Genomic DNA, 20,122 nt, shown 5'->3' on the forward strand with positions numbered 1-20,122 from the left:
GCTTGAGGTGCAGAATTGGGCATGAAGCTCATGATGTAAGAAACTCTGGCATATCACCAAGTCAGCTCTGCTCTCTTTGTACTTTGTATAAGTGGATTATGTAGAGTGATGGTAACCTAAGGCTCAACAGTTAAAACACAATGTATAAATGTGTCCGTGCTAGAGAAATAACAAACAACATAGCCATTGTTTTCATTCCATTACCAAATGATAGTGGAACAAAAAAACATCGGGTAGAAGTCCTGTACTTCTATGGATGTGGATCAGGTTGTAGAATCCGTGCCACCCACATGCCGTTGTCCTGACATTAAATGGCATTCCCATACTTTGGGGCTCTCTGCAAGTGATAATCTATCCCATCCATTTATACCCAACCGGCACATGATAGATGCCATATTATAGCATATTCTGTGTGCATATTTACGCTGCCCCCACATGAAAAATGTAATTAAGCTCAGGTTTGTCTAATATGTAGACAATAATTCTGAACAGGTATGAGCTGATGCTCTGAAAATAATTTTTGAGATGCTCACTTATGCCTGGAAGGGATTTGTTCAAGCAGATAATTGGTAATGATGATGAGAAATTTGCACATTCACCGGTGTAACAACTGCAAAAGGTAAAACCTTACTGGGAAAATAATACGCATACATTAAAGGAGCAGTATACACACTATGAACTTATAGTGAACATTTATTCTGCCTTTTATTCTGATTTTAAAAACACTTTTCAGTCTAGGGGAAAGCTGCTTTGTTCCCAGAGTGGCAGGAAGGTTAAAAGAGTTGTCCAAAAATAAACAATGAGGTGGATACAGGAGAAGGAGAGGGGGCGTTGTGCAAAAATATATTTTATAATATTATAGATATTTCTATCTATACAAATATTTAGAGTGAGGCAGAGGGTTATTAGCGATGGAGAGGTGAGTGTGGGGGTGACTCGGCAGAATGAGAAGGGAAAGGGTAAAATAGAAGAGTGAATAGAGCGAGGCCATGGATAGGTGGGGGATTCAATGGAGCAGCAGGGCAAGGAACTGTAGGGGTTAATGTGCTTTGTGGCAAAGAGAGAATGGTTGTAGGCAAAACCCACAGCCAACCTGTACCGATAAGATTCAATAATTTATATAGTTACACAGCTAAACACAGGTTCATTTATAGTCTCTATAACACACACACAATTTCACACACATTAACATGAACAGTTAATTTTACACACACAGACACACATACACTGCCATTGACACACATATACACTGGTGGCATCCCTAATAAAGATGCACCAAATCAGCATCTCTGGTACAAACGGCAAAAGCACGTGAAAAAAAGCCCCTGTGTATACTGTACATCTTTAAAAAAAAAAATGGTTGATGTGCAGAGCACTTTTCTGAACTCTGAAACTGCAGCAAGAAGGACATACCAACACAATTGTAATCTGAAAACATGTCATGCAAACAATGTGTCATTGTTAATTTCTATAAGTGGCCTGTATTAATTCCCCATGTGTCCGGGTCAGGTACGGGTCGAGAAAAACACGACCCGCACATCACTAGTTCCTAGCACTTAACCCACATTGAAAGGTGCCTGCTGCCTCCCCACCCTGAACTGCAACACTCCCCTCTGAGACACAAACTGCTTCAGGAATTCCCCTCCTTCAAGTCAAGGCAGTGAGAAGCAGGAAGTTCAGATAGAAAAGAGGAAGATTGAGTTAATGTCCAGGTTTAAAAAGATTCTTTCTCATATCCCTTCTAAGAAAATGTGCAGCTCTGCAACTTTTCAAATCCATGTAGTGGTTTGTGATTTGCAGCTGCTGGTTAGTACCTACATGTTCTGCTCGGGTCACATAGTGACGTGTGCAGTTGTATGTTTAACGGGATCCTGTCGTCGGAAAACATGTTTTTTTCAAAACGCATCAGTTAATAGTGCTACTCCAGCAGAATTCTGCACTGAAATACATTTCTCAAAAGAGTAAACAGATTTTTTTTATATTCAATTTTGAAATCTGACATGGGGCTAGAGATTTTGTCAATTTCCCTGCTGCCCCTGGTCATGTGACTTGTGCCTGCACTTTAGGAGAGAGAAATGCTTTCTGGCAGGCTGCTGTTTTTCCTTCTCAATGTAACTGAATGTGTCTCAGTGGGACATGGGTTTTTACTATTGAGTGCTGCTCTTAGATCTACCAGGCAGCTGTTATCTTGTGTTAGGGAGCTGATATCTGGTTACCTTCCCATTGTTCTTTTGTTTGGCTGCTGGTGGGGGAAGGGAGGGGGTGATATCACTCCAACTTGCAGTACAGCAGTAAAGAGTGATTGAAGTTTATCAGAGCACAAGTCACATGATTTGGGGCAGCCGGGAAATTGACAATATGTCTAGCCCCATGTCTGATTTCAAAATTGAATATAAAAAAAATCTGTTTGCTCTTTTGAGAAATGGATTTCAGTGCAGAATTCTGCTGGAGCAGCACTATTAACTGATTCATTTTGACAGTATCCCTTTAAGGGCATATTTATCTACGAGTTCGAGCTCTACAGAAGGAAACGTCAAAGTGCTTTATTAACATTTATAGGAATTCATGGGTATATTTATAAGGCAGTGAAAATAGAGTTTGCTCTACAGTCATTGTTTGATAAATATGCCCTTAAATATCCTTTGCAATTAAATAGAAATGTGGTGGTTTTCGCTCTCTGATAAATATGTCCCCTGGTATCCCACAACTGTGGTACAGAGACCGGGTCCTCTTGTTTCTGTGAACACAGTCCATGTTTATTCAGAAGTTTGTACATTATGACTCAGTACAGTCCTACGGTTCCCTTGCCATTTGACTTAAGAACAGAAAGTGCTACTGTGTGTTCAATAGCAAATACTTTTGCACTTAATATATTTTGAACGTTGGATTTCTTGGTCCGTCCAGAGCACAATGATTCAAAATCCACGGCAGCCCAAGCTTTTCCTCCTTTTCTGTTTAATAAACATGAACCCTATGAACAGGATATCCTATGTAATGAAGCCTGCGCCTCTGTGGGTGTCTGGTAAGTGAATGTCCCATTTCTTAGCTTCTGCAAAGAAAGAAAAAGGGAAATAAATCACATCTGAACAGCCGATTCACTTGTTTCCCAAAACCGTGTATTTTGGTTTGAATTTAAGTCACCAAGGCTGCAGATTTTTTTCAACCCCCACCCCACACACACACACACACACACACACACATATCCTTCCTTTTCACATGTAAAGGATAATTTGTTATAATTGCAGTTTCATTGTATGCAAAGTAAGAAATCCATGGTTTGTTTGACCATGCCCATTTTGTGGCCACACCCTCTAATTGCCATGTTCATTTTACAAAATTTGGCAGGTTATGAAAGTTTGAACACATTTCTGGGTTTTTTTTTTGCATTATTACAGTTTTGCTAATGAGGAAAATTGCCCTTTAAGCTGCAAATCAGTTTCCCCAAGAGACCTGCTTATCTCAAATGTATCTTAAGTGCACCTGCCACATATTCTGGGCTCTCTGCCAAAAGCCAATTAAGTTTTAGAAACTTTGTATCTTTTTCTGGCTGTTCAGTGCAGGAGATCAAAGAGAAAGTTGGGACATTTCAGTAACAATCCGGGACTGCAGGTTGAGCTGTCAAAATCGGGACTTTCCTTAGAAAAACGGGACAGTTGGGAGGTATGTAGACTGCTTGGAAAAGCATAGGGATAAGGAAAAACAAGGATAAGGAAAGTAATATTAACTGGGGATGACAATTTGTTAAGACACCCCGTTGAATACAATTACTTATTTTTTACAAATAAGACAAGTAGACTTTTCTCTGCCAGTGGAAAAGGACTGATATATACAGAGAGAATACTACATAGTAGCCTGTGCTAGAGTCCTGCAGCGGGTCGGGTACCTGCTGGTTACCCACAAAAACCTGCTGTACCCTGCGAGTTGCGGGTAGAAGTTACGGGTGCTGGTATAAAATCGGGTTGCGGGTCTTCTCAATAGTGATTTTTACTCCTTTTTTCTGATCATGCCTACTTCTGATGATGTCACGTCCGGTTTAAAATGACAGCACTTCCTGTTTTACTCCTTTTTTTTCTCTGATCACACCTACTTCCGATGATTTCACTTCCCATTTCTTGATGGTCAGCGGGTCCTGGTTGTGGATAAGGTGCTTGCGAGTCAGGTCGGGTAGCGGGTCCAAGCGGTAAAGAATGTGGGTCCAGGTTGCGGGTACGTTTTGGGACTTTAGCCTGTGCCACAAGTAGGGTTCCATAGTAATGTCTGACTTGTTTCATGGAAACTTCTTAACTCGGCAAAGAAAACATTATCACAGTACATCTTTTATTTCAATGTACCCCTCTATTCAGCAGTAAAGTCAGGTATACATAGGGACGTATAAACCCAAGGATTGTGTGCATGAGCATCCAGGACCATCTTATTCCTCAGCAGCTACAGGCAATTGTCTGCAATTTATTGTCACCATTATATAAACTAGGCCAGAAAGATCTACAGCTGTGTCCTGCTGTAATCTTGTAACAAACACGTGAAAGAAAATTAAAGGGGAAATTGCTTGCTGATGACGTTTTAGTAGTTTTAGTTGCCCTGTATTTTCATAGTTTATGAACTATTGGCCTTTCCATTCTGCCTTTTGCCAGCGTGCAACCAAAACTGCCATTGGATCAAAAAATGAAAGACACTTTCCAGCAGCAGCTCAGCAAGTCATGTTGGAGCCTTTCTAAACTGTTATAGTTTGTAGGGATGCACCGAATCCAGGATTCAGCAGGATTCGGATTTGGCCGAATCCTTCTGCTTGGCCGAACCGAATCCTAATTTGCATATTCAAATTAGGAGCAGGAGGGAAATTGCGCGACTTTTTGTCACAAAACAAGCAAGTAAAAAAAATGTTTGCCCCTTCCCACCCCTAGTTTGCATATGCAAATTAGGATTTGGTTTGGTATTCGGCCGAATCTTTTGCAAAGGATTTGGGGGTTTGGCGAAATCCAAAATAGTGGATTAGGTGCATCCCTAATAATTTGATATAGGAATTGATACAGACCATAGAGGCAGTAGCTTCCCTCTCTTCAGGACATTCCCTCCCAACCAAAAGATCTGCCAATTAGAGACCCGCACCTAACTCGTACTCGCGTACCCTAAACTCGGGTCATAACCGCTTCTTATATCCATGTAGTTGCAATCCCGACCACGATGTTCACGTAAATGTGCAATAGCTGAGGGGAGGATTGGAGATTGACAGAGGGCAGCAAACTCATTTAAATAGGTACCTGTCCAGTGCCCCCCTATGATTGCGCCCTAGGTTGGTGCCTCTTCTGCCTACCCCTAGTTCTGGCCCGACCAATGTTCCCTCTAAGGTGTACGTTTGTGTATGCACACAAATTTTGAGGCCAGAGCACACAACAAATTGTGGTGCGCACAAGGAATTTTTTTGTGAAAATATTAAAATTTTGTATCAATTTTGACCTAAACACATTGGGGTATGTTTATCAAAGAGTGAAGTTAAAGATCGGAACAGTCCACTAGTGTGAACTGGTGAACTTTCACTTTCACCCATTGATAAATACACCTTTAAAAATCCCATAGTAATGGAGCGGAATTTCACTCTAGTGGACTGTGGTGATCTCTAAAGCTCCCCATAGACGCAAAGATTTCTCTTGCCGAACGACCGATTTTAGCGAAGTCCGACCAATCCTTCGAAATTATCGTGTGGTTAGTGGGATTCGAACGATTGAACATCTTGCGATTTTTCGCCCGAAAAATCGGCCGACATCTGTCAGGAAATCGATCGGCCAGGTTAAAAAATCTTTGTCGGTCCCAGTGCAATCTATCTATGTTTGCAGGGCCAAGCAGGCAGCAACCCTTTGTTTTCCTGGCAAATTGGTCTTTTTAGTTGATGGTAAATTCGTACGATCGTTCTGAGATAATCGCGGTCTCACAATGACGATCGTATCTTTTAAAAATCTCAACATCTATGGCCAGCTTAACTTCATTCTTTGATATATATACCCCACAGTTTTTAAAAACTGCGTGCAAAATATTTTTTTTGCGCACATAGCCGAGAGGAAATTAGAAGGAACATTGCACCCGACCCACTCCCGCAGTAAGTGCCACGCCTCCCTCCTATCCCTTTTGCATTGTAAAAAGATTTTTCTTTGTTTCACTGTTTTAATTTGCCTCCTCTAGTCCCCCACTACAGCTAAAGGCAGGGTCAGACTGGGGGACCCGGGGCCCACCATGGGCTGCTGACCAGGGCCCTCCTGGCCCCCACTGCCCTGAAAACTGAAAACGTATTATTTGTGATGTACTATTTAAAAACATTTTGCATAGACAAACAAGCCCTTTAAAAGATAATTTGGCAACTGTAGCTACTGGCAAACTTATCATATCAGAGAGTACAGTGATGGTTTCTGGGAATCCCCACTAAAATACTCTTTCTGAACATTGAAGTTCAAGGAGTTTATAAGGTTGTTTGGAGGCACAGTTTACAGCTTCTTTGTTTTACAAGCGCAGTCGTTTAAAGTGGAAGATTTTTATTGCACTCCTATTGCCAACACGAGCATTTTTTACGTTTTAAAGGGGTTGTTCACCTTCCAAATGCTTTTTTTCAGTTCAGTTGTTTTCAGATTGTTCCCCAGAAATAAAGACTTTTTTCAATTACTTTCGATTATTTAATTTTTTACTGTTTTTCCAAAATCTAAGTTTAATGTCCGTCTGTGATGTTTCAGTCTGGCAGTTCAGTAATTCAGGTGCAGACTCTGTCTACACGGTTACAATTTTGCAACATTTAGTTGATAAATTTCTTAGCAGCTTCTCTGGAATATTAGAAACTATTGTATCAATTCTAAAAGCTACCTGTAATGAAACCCAGAGATTCTGCACAGCAGGGACAAAGATAAGAAATGTATCCACTAAATGTATAAATTTAGAACAGTTTACAGGGTCGGTGACCCCCCTCCCAGAGCTGCTTTAGAAGGTGAAAAATTACACTTTTCACTTCAATATTAGAAAACCGGTGACACATAGAAAATGGAAAGTAATTGGATAATGTTATTTCTGCTGATCTATCTGAAAACAACTAGGTGAAGGTGAACAACCCCTTTAAAGGGTAACAATACAGGTATGGGATCTGTTATCCAGAATGCCCGGGACCATGGCAGATCTTTACGTAATTTGGATCTTCATACATTAAAGGCCATAGACGTAGAGATCTGCTCGTTTTGGCGATGTCACATTGATGTGGGCGATATCGGGGTGATCCGATTGTGGGCCCTAGGTCCCAACGATTGGATCATAATGCATCTGATACGGGCGATCCAACGGGATTTTTTAACCATGCCCCGATCGAGATCGGGCCGACTTTCAACCAGATATCGATTAGGAAAGCCCGTTGGATGGCCCCAAACACGGGCAATACGCTGCCGACTCCGTCTGTCAGCAGCTTTTATCGGCCTGTGTAGGGGGGGCCTTACGTTTACTAGAAAATCACGTAAACATTAATTAAATCCAATAGGCTGGGTTTGCTTCCAATAAGGAATAATTATATCTTAGTTTGGATCAAGTACAAGGTAATGCTTTATTCCAGAGAAAAGGAAATCATTTTTAAACATTTGGATAAAATGGAGCCTATGGGAGATGGCCTTTCGTGATATGCATCTTTCTGGATAATGGGTTTCCGGATAATGGATCCTATACCTGTACTAGAAAATCGTGAGCTACATGTTAGTTGTTGATAGAGTGCTGCTGAACGGGTCTCCCCCCTTGGACCCGATACCGAGTTGGAGCGGGTCCAAGGGGGGCGGCATCTCTAGTGCAATGAGTGCAATACGGTTCTCTGCACTAGCAGAACTGAATTTCCAGGTTAAACCCCAGAAATTCGTCTCTTAAAGTTACAAGGGGCGGCCCTTTGCTGCCCCTTTTAACTGATTACTCGCAGCAGCCGTAGGCAAGGCTCTGATTAGTAGTATTAATAAACCCCAGTCTGTAGTCTGTGATTTGTCTTTGTAGAAGTGGCAGACGTCTTGATATTCAGACTCCCCTCATGGTATCTCTGTATCTCCTCCCAGTTTGTGTGCAGCCTGCAGTTAACAGGGTGCGGCTCAGGAAGGGCTTCTGCTTCCTGCCCTTACTTTCTGCCCACTCTTTCTGCCCTCACTCTCTGCCCTCCTTCATTACCCAGCCTCGCTGCATTAAAACATAGACCTCCAGGTGACAGCCCGGGGTGTCCCTTCTGTGCCAGATCTTATATGTTGCTATTAAACGATTACAAGAGACAAATAACTGTCCACCTCAAAATTCTGTTGTTGTTGAACTCGCACAGGCAAGAATCACATTAAATCTGACTCTTTATTTACACAGCAGATAAGAGGACGGGAGTTTATATACCTCGGAATTCAGTAAAACAGCAGAAAAGAAAGAGACTTGGTTTATTGCATAAGCCTATGGAGGGGGGTCAGTGAGGAAGGGCTGTGTGTTTATGGGCTTGCACATCCTGCATTATTATTACGCTGACATCCTCTTCTTCATTACATGATATTGCTGCTCATTGCTTGCTTCCCCAGCATTGTCACATTCTGGGAGGTGGCTGCCTGGTGGTTTGGGCCACTCTCAAGATTTAAAGCATGTTTCCTCCCCAATCCCCTGTCTTCTTTTAACTGTTTAAGGCCTTTTGGGGAAAGATCTCATCTATATGAAATTTTGTTTTTCTGGTTCTTAGAGTTAACCAAGGGGGGTTGCGGATGCTTACTGACTACATATGATGAGATATATATATTTACACACACACATAAAATAATAACCCAGCCATCCCAGCGTTATAAAATAAACTAAGAACAGCTGCAAAATTTGCACTGTCCCCCCCCTCCTTATGGACCAAAACTCCTCCTTGCCGCACTGCAGCTGTGCTGATACTGCATCAGTTGCACCCCCTGCTCCCCCGGAAGTTCTGTCCCTGATCCCATTATTATAAATAAACACATATACAAGTGCCAGCATGTAGAGTACAGCACATTCTGCAATGCTATACCGTACAAAGGTCTATACATCCAGCACAAAAATGCTGATCAATAAAGAGGCAGAGAGTTCTACTCGTTAGAGTTTACAATCTAATAAATTATGCATGCATCATACTTTCTTAAAGGAGAAGAAAAGGTGAACATTAGGAGGGTGCCAAAGTTTAGGCACCTCCCAATAATTAGTCATTTACCGGATACCCCAGGCCAGAGCAGCGCAGTTTTCAGCAAGCAGGAGCACCAGCCTGGACTATAAGATGATTGTAATAATGGTTACTTGTGTAGGAGCAGCATGTGATCTTCTTGCACTTCTTCTTCTCATACACATTAGAATGGAAACCTGGGCGAGTGCAGTTTTTTGCTAACAGGTGCACCAGCCCGGAGTACCAAGTAAGTGATTATAATCGATGGGGGAGTCACATAATATGTGGTGACCCCAAGCAACGCCACCTTTCCTTCTCCTTGAAATGTGCATTTAGGCCTCAAATACAATCCTATACATAAGTACTCACATACAAATTCACAATGCTCCCATAAAATTTGTATGTGTGTACGCAATTGGGATTGTATGAGATTAGTGAAGTGTTCCCTACAGATGTGCTGCCTTATTGACAATACTATTGAGACCAAGGAGTTTTTCAGCCAATCAGTTAAACGTAAAAGGGCAGTTTACCCCCACAAAGAAAGGTTCTAAATTTACATTTTAATGCCAATGGCACCCCAGGCTGTTTCTCCACTGCTGCCAAGGTGGGCTCAGCCTGAAGGTCAGTTTGTGTATTGGGGACAATATTTTTTGGGGAACATAGTGAAGAACTAAACAAATTAATGTTAAAAAACCAATAGAAAAAAAAAAATAGAAAGCAACTCAAAAATACATTGTTTCCGGCATACGACCAGCTGCCAATCAATACCACACCATTAACTGATATCTCTGTATATAAACACCTAAATATACGTTAAGCGAGAGGGCGATAAGATCACATTGATCACTGTATATCTGACTTCTGCTACAGCCATGAATCTATTTTTTTTGCAAAAACTGATAAGTGTATTGGATCACCTGTTTCACTGTTTTTTATCTACACTGTAGTGACCAAGATCAGACGTTCTTCTTTCTGCTAAAAGGTGGCCATACACGGCCGAGAAAAAGCTGCCGACAGATAAAATCGGCATCTTATTGGCCAGTGTATGGGGCCCACTGACAGGCAAGTTTAAAATTCCCATTGTATCAAGGATTACATTGGTTTGTTGATACTGTCCTCAATCCCACCACCTGCATTCCTGGCGGCCCACAATCCTATCAGCCCGATATCACCCTCTCATGGTGGGCATATCAGCGCAAGATGGGCTCGTTTGGCAACCTTTGCCAATGATTGGATCTGTCCATGTATGGCCACCTTTATTCAGCTGAATTTTTATTACTGTCTGGTTTCCCAGGCTCTACCAAATACATTAGGGGACATACAGTTAATTTTTTATACTATATAAAATGTATGTATTATGGTGTTTGTTGGGCTCAGTAAAAAAATCCATCTTGCTGAGAGGAGAAAATGCAAAACAGGCAGTATCCAAGGTCAGGTCAGGCAGGTCATTACTATGTAGGTATCAGTGGAGACTCAAAGTAAGGGCTCAACATAATTTTTACAACCAGTAACCCTGATCTGGTATATGGTAGGTAAATTACTAAAACGGGTCTCCCCCCTTGGACCTGATACCGAGTTGGAGCGGTAAAAAATAAAACTTGCACCTTGTAGGAGGAATGACCAGATAAGTGATAATGCTCTGTGCACAAGTTGTGTACTATCTGCTCATGCTGCTTATTATATAAAGGGTATATAGAAACATTGCACAGACTGCCTATGGAACATTATGAGCAGGTATCAGACTGCCTGTTATCTGATGTGGATTGCTCCCATTGACTCTCATGAGGTTCTGCAGGATCCATGCACAGACTATTAGTCCGCCACCACATTTTCAACTATAATCCCCTGTGTAGAGTGTGACCTGCGCCGCTTCACTTTCATGTCCGTGGCAATTGATTGACGGGTGCAATAAAGCTTTTTCTTTGCCGACACAAGTAACGGTGTCATGTGCCAGAGCCGTACGTGTAGTATGTACGCTATTGGAATTCCATTGTTAGATTCTTATCTTACTGTTCTGTAACTCAATAACTCGGCCTGTGCTTTGTTGCCACATAAACATCTCTGTACCAAGTGATCTTCAGCCATATTGATCATGATCCACCTCCCCAACCAACCTGTTTAAAAAATAAAGGACAATTCATTTTACAAATGGTTCAGGAGTAGGCCCTAAAACTGATTATTGGAAGGGAAATGTATCCGTGTTTTCACTATTGTGTTTCTCTAATCTGATACAGATTTGCAGCCAACACACACACATACACAATGTTTCTATGATATATATATTTTTAATAACAGTACGGGTATTTCCTCCTCAATATCCTTTTGTACCATTTACTTTTAGGTGTCTCTTTTGCAGTAGTATTTAATGTCATAGACACATAGAGTATTGTTACTACAGATACACAATTCTAATCTTGTGTTGTGTATCTGTATGACAATATAATGGCACATAATTGCTCTTTCTTTATATTTTTTTTTTGTAAATCGTTGCTAGTGTTCCTTTGACAGTGTAGAACCCTGAAACCCGTTATCCAGAAAGTTCCAAATTATGCAAAGGATGTATCCAATAGACTCCATTATAATCAAATAATCCAAATGTTTACAAATCATTTAATTTTTCTCTTTAATAATAAAACAGCACCTTGTACTTGATCCCAACTAAGATATAATTAATCCGTATTGGAAGCAAAACCAGCCTATTGGATTTATTTCATGTTTACATGATTTTCTAGTAGACTTAACGTATGAAGATTTAAATAACCGAAAGATCCGTTCTCACACGTTATCCCAAGCATTCTGGATTAAAGGTCTCTTACCTGTATATTATCTATCTATAGCTATATAAGACCAATTTTGTCAGAAGTGCGTTTTTTTAACTAGGCTTTGGGTGCTTTGGTGCCATGCTTTTCAGCTTCTTAAAAACAGGCCAGTCAGAGCACCCAATAGTGTCCCATGTGTTATTACCCTACCCTATGATCCCTGTGCTCTCAACTGTACATGCACTCTACTAGACCCTACTTACAGGGTGCTGCTCATCAACCAATATTCTGGGCTAGTGTAGCAGTTAAAGGAAAACTATACCCCCCCCCCCGAACAATGTAGGTCTTTATAAAACCGCTCATATGTAAAACCCTGCTTCATGTAAATAAACCATTTTCACAATAATATACTTTTTTTAGTAGTATGTGCCGTTCCGTAATCATAAATAGAAAATTGCCATTTTAAAAAATAAGGGACACCCCTGGGATCGTAAGATTCATGGTGCACACAAACAAAGTTCTGTCTTTTGCTCCCACACTTCTTCCTGTTACAGTTAGAGTTGCAGTTTTTCTGGTCAGGTGATCTCTGAGACAGCACACAGACCATCATGAAATTGTGGTTCAAGGCAAGAAATGTAAAAGAACAATATTCACTTAAATATATATTCCAGTTTTGCAAGATTCTTTAATATGCCACATAATATGATATAAACTGTTGCTTAAATATTGATTTTGGGGGGTAAAGTTTTCCTTTAAGCGACTAGAATACCTTTGGGGAACAACTTGGCACTCCCAAGTGAGTAACTTTTTTTTCCCTTTAATCAGCAGTGGCACAGGGAATTACTGGCATTGCGTGCAGTGATGATAAATGGCTTGGGGAGATAATACTGCAGGAAATGAAGGCTTTTGCTGATCAGAGATAATCAGATTATCACTTGCCATTTTAAATTATCAGATAATCGTGCCAAAGAGTAGTTAACCATTTCAATATGGTCAAAAGAAAAAAAAGGACATACTTTCTTAAATACTTGGCACAAATCAAATATGTTGTTTTTTATTAACGTATAAAAGGATGTAAGTAAAATGGTGCTAAACACTAAAGGGAGGCTTTCTAGATACATATACTGTATGTTGCTGCTGTGCCGTTGGAAGCCCATTATCATTTATTATCATGCAGCAGGAATATATCTCAGGGCTTCAATGAAACCATTCAGGCAGTTAATAATTTCTAGTGGTGCTTTATATTCTACTGAATTACACACAAAAGCCATTAGCTTAGAACATTTTCCCAAGCAGTTTCCCGACTCTGGCTTTTATTACAAGCATATGGCCTATTCATTTTTGTTCAGCTATGTTTCATTTTCTATATGAGAAAGATTAATGTAGACAACGATTTGAAGGAGATGTTCAGCTTTACATGATCACTTCTTCAGATGTAGATCAGCATTGTTCAGTTGCGACTGGGGGGGCATCCGGCCCTATTATGCTATTGGGTTTAGACCAGTGATCCCCAACAAGTAGCTCACGAGCAACATGTTGCTCCCCAACCCCTTGGATGTTGCTCCCAGTGTCCCCAAAACAGGAGATTATTTTTGAATTCCTGGCTTGGAGTTTTGGTTGTTTAAAAACCAAGAGTCCTGCAAATAGAGCCTCCTGTAGGCTTCCAGTCCATGTAGGGGCTACCAAATAGCCAATTTTTTTGGCTCGCCAGGAGGTTTTTGCATGCTTGTGTTGCTCCCAGACTCTTTATTTTTGAATGTGACTCATGGGTAACAAAGGTTGGGGATCCCTGCTCTATAACCTAGGGTAGCCTGTGCATTAATTAATTCTTACCTGCATATAATTATGGGTGTATAGTGGAATGTAATAATCCACATTTGCTTTTGTTTTCAATCAGGTGCTGGTGAATCTGGGAAGAGCACGATTGTCAAGCAGATGAAGTAAGAACCAACACTGTACAATATTTGTTATAAATTGCTTTTATTGTCGTTATTAGGAAACTGTATGGAGAGGTGGAAGCGAAAACTCAAACACACCTTAGATCACTCACTAAACCTGATTTAGTAATACTTTTCTCATAGGAGGGTAAATACAGGACACCACCTGGCCTTGCACCTTAGGAAAAAGATCTGCATGTTTCCAGCACAAGGGAAAAACTGTTGCTGGTTGTCCTAACGCCCTAGTGGGCAATGCATAAACAAGTAGTATGCTGCACGTAGCACTTGCTTACTACCTGCAGCCTGCTCGGAAGTAATATTACTGAAGGCACTTTACTGAATGCTCCACACTGGTAAATGAGTTCCAAAAATGTACTGTTCTGAAATAACTGACCTACCAAGCTAAGTCATTTCAGAAAAGCATTATAAAAAACATTCTTTCAGTTCCATATTACCAGCATAGCATTCTTGTGTTACACCACTGGGCAGATTTATTAAAGGAAAACTAAACCCTAAAAATGAATGTGGCTAAAATTGCCATATTTTATATACTGAACTTATTGCACCAGCCTAAAGCTTCAGCATCTCAATAGCAGCAATGATCCAGATTTTCAAACTTGTCACAGGGGGGGTGACCATATATTTGTTATTGTTGTCCCTGCTGAGCAAAATCCCGGAGTGTCATTAAAGGCAACTGTTAGAATTGATACAATAGTTGCTAATATTCCAGAGATACTGCTGAGAAATGTATCAACTAATTGTATCAACTAAATGTAGCAAATTGTAACAGTTCAGAATCTGCTCCTGGATCACTGAGCTGCCAGACTGAAACACCAGAGACAGGAACATAAAACTTTTGGGGAAGCAATAAAAAATGGAATGCAATTGAAAAAAGGCTTTATTTCTGGTGATCTGAAAACAGCTCAACTGCAAAAAAGTGGAAGGTGAACAACACTTTTTTAAGTTTAGTTCTCTTTAAGGATCAAATATAGATCTTGATTCCTAATTATTTGATATTTACTGGAGTTGTGATCTAATTTGTCAAATTAGCCTAATCTAAAATGAATTTATATTGGCTTTAGCTTTCAAGGATTCAGTATCTTGGGGGCCCCTTTCCCCAAAGAATGGCTGGTCTGAGCTTTCAAATCCCACAGTAGTCTATGGAGAATGCTTACATGTATTTTGATTCTTATGCATTGGATCAGTATAAATATAAACCACAGACCCCCCTTCCAATCAGGCCAGTCTGAGTTAAATTTATCCAGAATAATTTCATCGGGCCTGCTCAATCCAAAATGTTGTTTAATGAATCTGGCCCCTAGACTTGGCATTTAGATGGTCGGAAGATGCTGGCTAAGTTCATAGTGCAAGATAAATAAATTAATATCTGTCAATGTCTTGTGTATTATGTATAACGTATTGGTTCATCTTGCATCTGGCACTGGGAATCGTGAATACAGACTCCTGTCATGTTGCAGTGTTTGTATATAGAGGTATTACCGTGCATGAGGTGCAGGCGCCCAGACACTGAGCGTATAATAGATCATTTCTCTGTTGCACCCAGAGCCAACACAGTCTTTGCTGCTCGGATACAGTTCTTCCAAGTGTAACTATCTATGATCTATTAGTCTTCTAATATAACGGTGTTTCTGCAGGATCATTCATGAGGATGGGTATTCTGAAGAAGAGTGTCGCCAGTATCGGGCCGTGGTCTTCAGCAACACCATTCAGTCCATTATGGCAATTATTAAGGCTATGGGCAACCTGAAGATAGACTTTGGAGACTCTGCCAGGGCGGTATGTGTCTTGTACTGTGCTACATGTATGTATATGAGCAGCTATTATACCTTCCATCCTACACAGACATTACTAATTGCTATGTGTAAGCACACCTCCGTGTACATTCAGATCATAGGTATTGCTTACGTGGAATAGGGAGTTCATTTACTTAACAGAAAAATACTGTAAGGTTAATGGCACATGTGACTGTGCATCTGCTTTTCTCAGTCTGTTTTCTCCGGAGGTGGATCAAAACCAGTATGCTGTCATGTGCTCTTTTCTGTATCTCCACTCACAGACACAGTGTTGTCCAGTGTGCAGACATATGGAGTATGGAAATGCATACTTTCCCCAACATTTATCTGTCAGTGCATATATAGAAAGAAGCGCATGAGAGCATATTGGCTTTGATCCACTTGCAAAGAAAATGCAGATGGAGAAAAGCCAATACACAGCCCTGTGTTCCATTAGTCTTAAAGTGATACTGACACTAAAAAGTTTCTTTTCAAAATATTAATCTACACTAAAAGTTACCTGTAGGTCATGTTGATCTTTTTTCGCTGATAGTTCTGCTTCTGTAATTCATTGTCACTTGAAGTTTCTAAACCTGACTGTTTTGCCAAACTGACTGTCCCTTCTTATACCTGTCAGTAAGAGTTTCTAATGCTAACGGACTACTGCTGCACAAATATGGCAGCCCCCTCATAGAGGAATAGGGTATGAAAGGTCATTTAAAAGCATCATGCAAATACTTTTATGGCAAAATTATAAATAACATTGAAAGATAATGTTATGATAAATAATTAAAGATTTTAATTTCTGATGTCCGTATCTCTTTTAAAGAAGTTAGTTATCGAAAAATGTAATGTATAAAGGCTGGAGTGACTGGACTGCAATTGCTTTGACGGTTGTAAATTACCTTATTCTGTATTAACAAGTGCCTACATATGCATTCTTGTGTTCCTAGAATATGTATATGTATATCCTCCAGTGCATGTAGCCCCTAAATTTAATATATGTGCCATTGTTCACCCCTTAAAGGAATTGTTCTGTGTAAAAATAAAAATGAGGTTAATAGATAGGCTGTGTAAAATAAAAAATGTTTTCAAAATAGTTAGTTATACAAAAATAACTAACTCTGAGTTAGTCAGCGACTTGAAGGAGGGGCCACATGGGACATAACTATTCAGTGAGTTTGCAATTGATCCTCAGCATTCAGCTCAGATTCAAAAGCAACAGTTATGACCCATATGACCCCCCTCAAGTCACTGATTGGTTACTGCCTGGTAACCAATCAGTGGAAACTAAGAGAGCTGCAAAGCAGAAAGTAGTGTTGTTTGGCACCATCGCACTCCTTGCCCGATGCAAGGTTGTCTGGCTGATTTTTGGCCCCATAATGCTTGTTCAGGCCTGAGATGGCCTCTGTTATTGAGCCATGTATAACCACTTAAAGGAGAAACAAACCGTTTACCATTACACAGTTATAAAAAAAAAAAAAAAAAGTGAAACTCTTAATAACCCAAATAAAATAAAAAGTATAGTAAAGCTATACATAAGAGGTAATTTGCAGCCACGGGTGCAGTGAACAAAATGCAGTTGCCATGTTTTTTTTCCAGAATTTCAGTGTTGTTTCTGCCAGGGGCATTTGCACTTGACGCAGCTGTAGCTGATGCATCAAAACAAACACAATTGTGTGCTGGAAATTTTCAAGGTGCGACTGGCGAGCACAACCATACAGAAATGCAAAATGCAGGGAATTTATCACAACTGCATTTGCCCTGACGGTTGTAAACGACCCAATGAACCAGTGCCTACATATGCATTATTGTGTTTCTAGAATATGTATACGAATATACTATATATATATATATATATATATATATATATATATATATATATATATATATATATATATATATATATATATATATATATATATATATATATATATCCTCCAGTGCATGTAGCCCCCCAATTTAATATATATGCCATCATGCCAGGAATAGGAAACAGAACAGATTGTACAGAACCGTGCTGAAATCTGTGCAGCCTCACATTAGATATGTTTTGGGTGTACTGGGCTGGGTAACATCATGTGTACAAGAACTCCATTCATAGACACTGTAACAATTCTGTACAGACTCTGTACCAGTGACTCATTGTGATTTGTGTTTTTGTGCATTCACACCTACTGTTCCCACAGCACTAGTGCAACATAGTGACATACCCACTTTGCTGTGGTTTAGCCACTTTCCTTGTTCTTGAATCTTCCTAGCACAGGGTGATACAGACGTGATCCAATAGGAGAGTCAATTAGCCAAAGGCTGACCAAGCTGCACAGAGGGCCAGTGTAAAATCGAATTAAATGGGTGGTTCACCTTTAAGTTAACTTTTACTATGTTCTAGAATACCTAATTATAAGCAACTTTTCAATTGATCTTCGTTATTTATTTTTTTTATAGTTTTTTTTTAATTATTTGCCTTTTTCTTCTGACTCTTTCCGTCTTTTAAACCGCCCATCTAAAAAAAACGAATTCTTTGTAAAGCTACTAATGTATTGTTGTTGCTACTTTTTATTACTAATCTTTCTATTCAGAGCCTCTCCTATTCATATTCCAGTCTCTTATTCAAATCAATGCATGGTTGCTAGGATAAATTGGACCCTAGCAACCAGATTGCTGAAATTGCAAACTGAAGAGCTGTTGAATAAAAAGCCAAATAACAAAAAAAACACAAATAATAAAAAATGAATACTAATTACACATTGTTTAAGAATATCACTTTCTACATTGTATTAGAAGTTAATATAAAGGTGAATAAACCCCTTTAACACCCGGCATCTGTGGCTAATCAGTGGTGCCGAAGTGCTGGCTCCTTCTATGATCTTCTCTTCTCCATCATGAATTATATCATCATAAATCATCATTCTATAACCTGCAGCACTATATAGTCATACAAGGTATAAGCTGTAGAAAGAATCAAACCACTGATAATAAACACCTTACAAATAAAGCATAAACTACAGGTAATTACAGAGAGCATTAACACACCAATAGTGAACATGTTGCTATGTAAAATGATACATACCATAGACCAAAGCTTGCTCTGGATATAATAATGTATTTATGTATTTAATATTGATGATAGGTAGGCAGCAATATTTAAAGGGGTGGTTCACCTTTAAGTTAACACTTATTATGTTATAGAATGGCTAGTTCTAAACAACTTTTCAATTGGTCTGCATTATTTATTTGTTAGTTTTTTTTTTATTATTATTTTTCTTTGTCTTCTGACTCTGACTCCTTTCAGCTTTCAAATGGGGGGTCACTGACCCCACTTTAAAAAGAAACGCTCTGTAAGGCTACACATCTATTGTTATCGCTACTTTTTTGTTTCTGGTCTTTCTATTCAGATAGTGGTGGGAAATTAATTATAACTAAGCATTTAGTTTCACTCTTATAGAAATGTGTTACTATTTATCTTTCATAATATCCTCAATTCTAAACCTGCTCCTCTGTATCCGCAGGACGATGCAAGACAGTTATTTGCTCTCTCCAGCACTGCAGAAGAACAGGGTATACTCCCGGAAGACCTGGCTGGGGTTATTCGCAGACTCTGGGCCGACCCAGGGGTGCAGGCCTGCTTTAACCGATCCCGAGAATACCAGCTCAATGATTCCGCTGCATAGTAAGTGTCATCCATGGTATTATGTTCATCCCTTTCTACATGGCATTATGTTTCAAAGGAGACAATGATATTCATGCTGGTAATCATAGCTGCAAGGCCATTAGGGGAATGAGAGGGCTGAGTTAGTACCCGCTGCTCTGTATATGTGTGTTTGGCTTTGCAGCAATACAACTGGAGCTGTTTATTATTCCCACATAGCTGATCTCAGACTGTATCTTGACTGTAAGGGGGTTAATTATTTAAATTAGGGATGAACCGAATCCACTATTTGGGATTCGGCCGAATCAGCTTAAACATAAACTCTGGAGACCAGAGTTTATGTTTAGACTGATTTACAAGTATTGTCGCTGGACGGGGCTGCTACTCTGTTGAGGACAACCTAAACAGTGAAGTATACAGATGTGTGTGCTTCAACCACCTCATATAAGTTCCTTTCGGTCAGAGTGCAAAGCAGCGTACAGGCCCTTGCCATGGGCCAAATATATAGCAGAAGAGAAAAACTGCAGCACCTCTTATTTGCAAAATGTTAAAATTTATTACAATTGGTCAGTAACAGGCTTGTAATAAATTTTCACATTTTGCAAATAAGAGGTGCTGCAGTTTTTCTCTTCTGCCCTAAACAGTGAAGGACCACTAAAAATCTAAAAAGTCGAATCCTTAGTGAAAGATTCATCAGAATACCGAACCGAATCCTAATTTGCATATGCAAATTAGGGGCAGGAAAGGAAAAAGTGGAAAAAAATTCTTCTTTTGTGATGAAAAGTCACATGATTTCCCTACTCGCCCCTAATTTACATAAGAAAATTCGGATTTGACTC

General features: G+C 39.8%; 1 protein-coding gene across 1 annotated transcript in view; it reads left to right on the forward strand.

The window, feature by feature from the left end:
* Positions 1 to 20,122, forward strand: part of gnai2.S (guanine nucleotide binding protein (G protein), alpha inhibiting activity polypeptide 2 S homeolog) — a 68,389-nt gene that overhangs the window by 31,212 nt on the left and 17,055 nt on the right. Inside the window, 3 exon segments of the mRNA NM_001097056.1 lie at positions 13,799 to 13,841; positions 15,494 to 15,635; positions 19,144 to 19,304. Coding sequence (NP_001090525.1) covers positions 13,799 to 13,841; positions 15,494 to 15,635; positions 19,144 to 19,304 — 346 coding nt within the window.

Source organism: Xenopus laevis, chromosome 4S (assembly GCF_017654675.1).
Source record: "Xenopus laevis strain J_2021 chromosome 4S, Xenopus_laevis_v10.1, whole genome shotgun sequence".
NCBI classification, from domain to species: Eukaryota; Metazoa; Chordata; class Amphibia; order Anura; family Pipidae; genus Xenopus; species Xenopus laevis.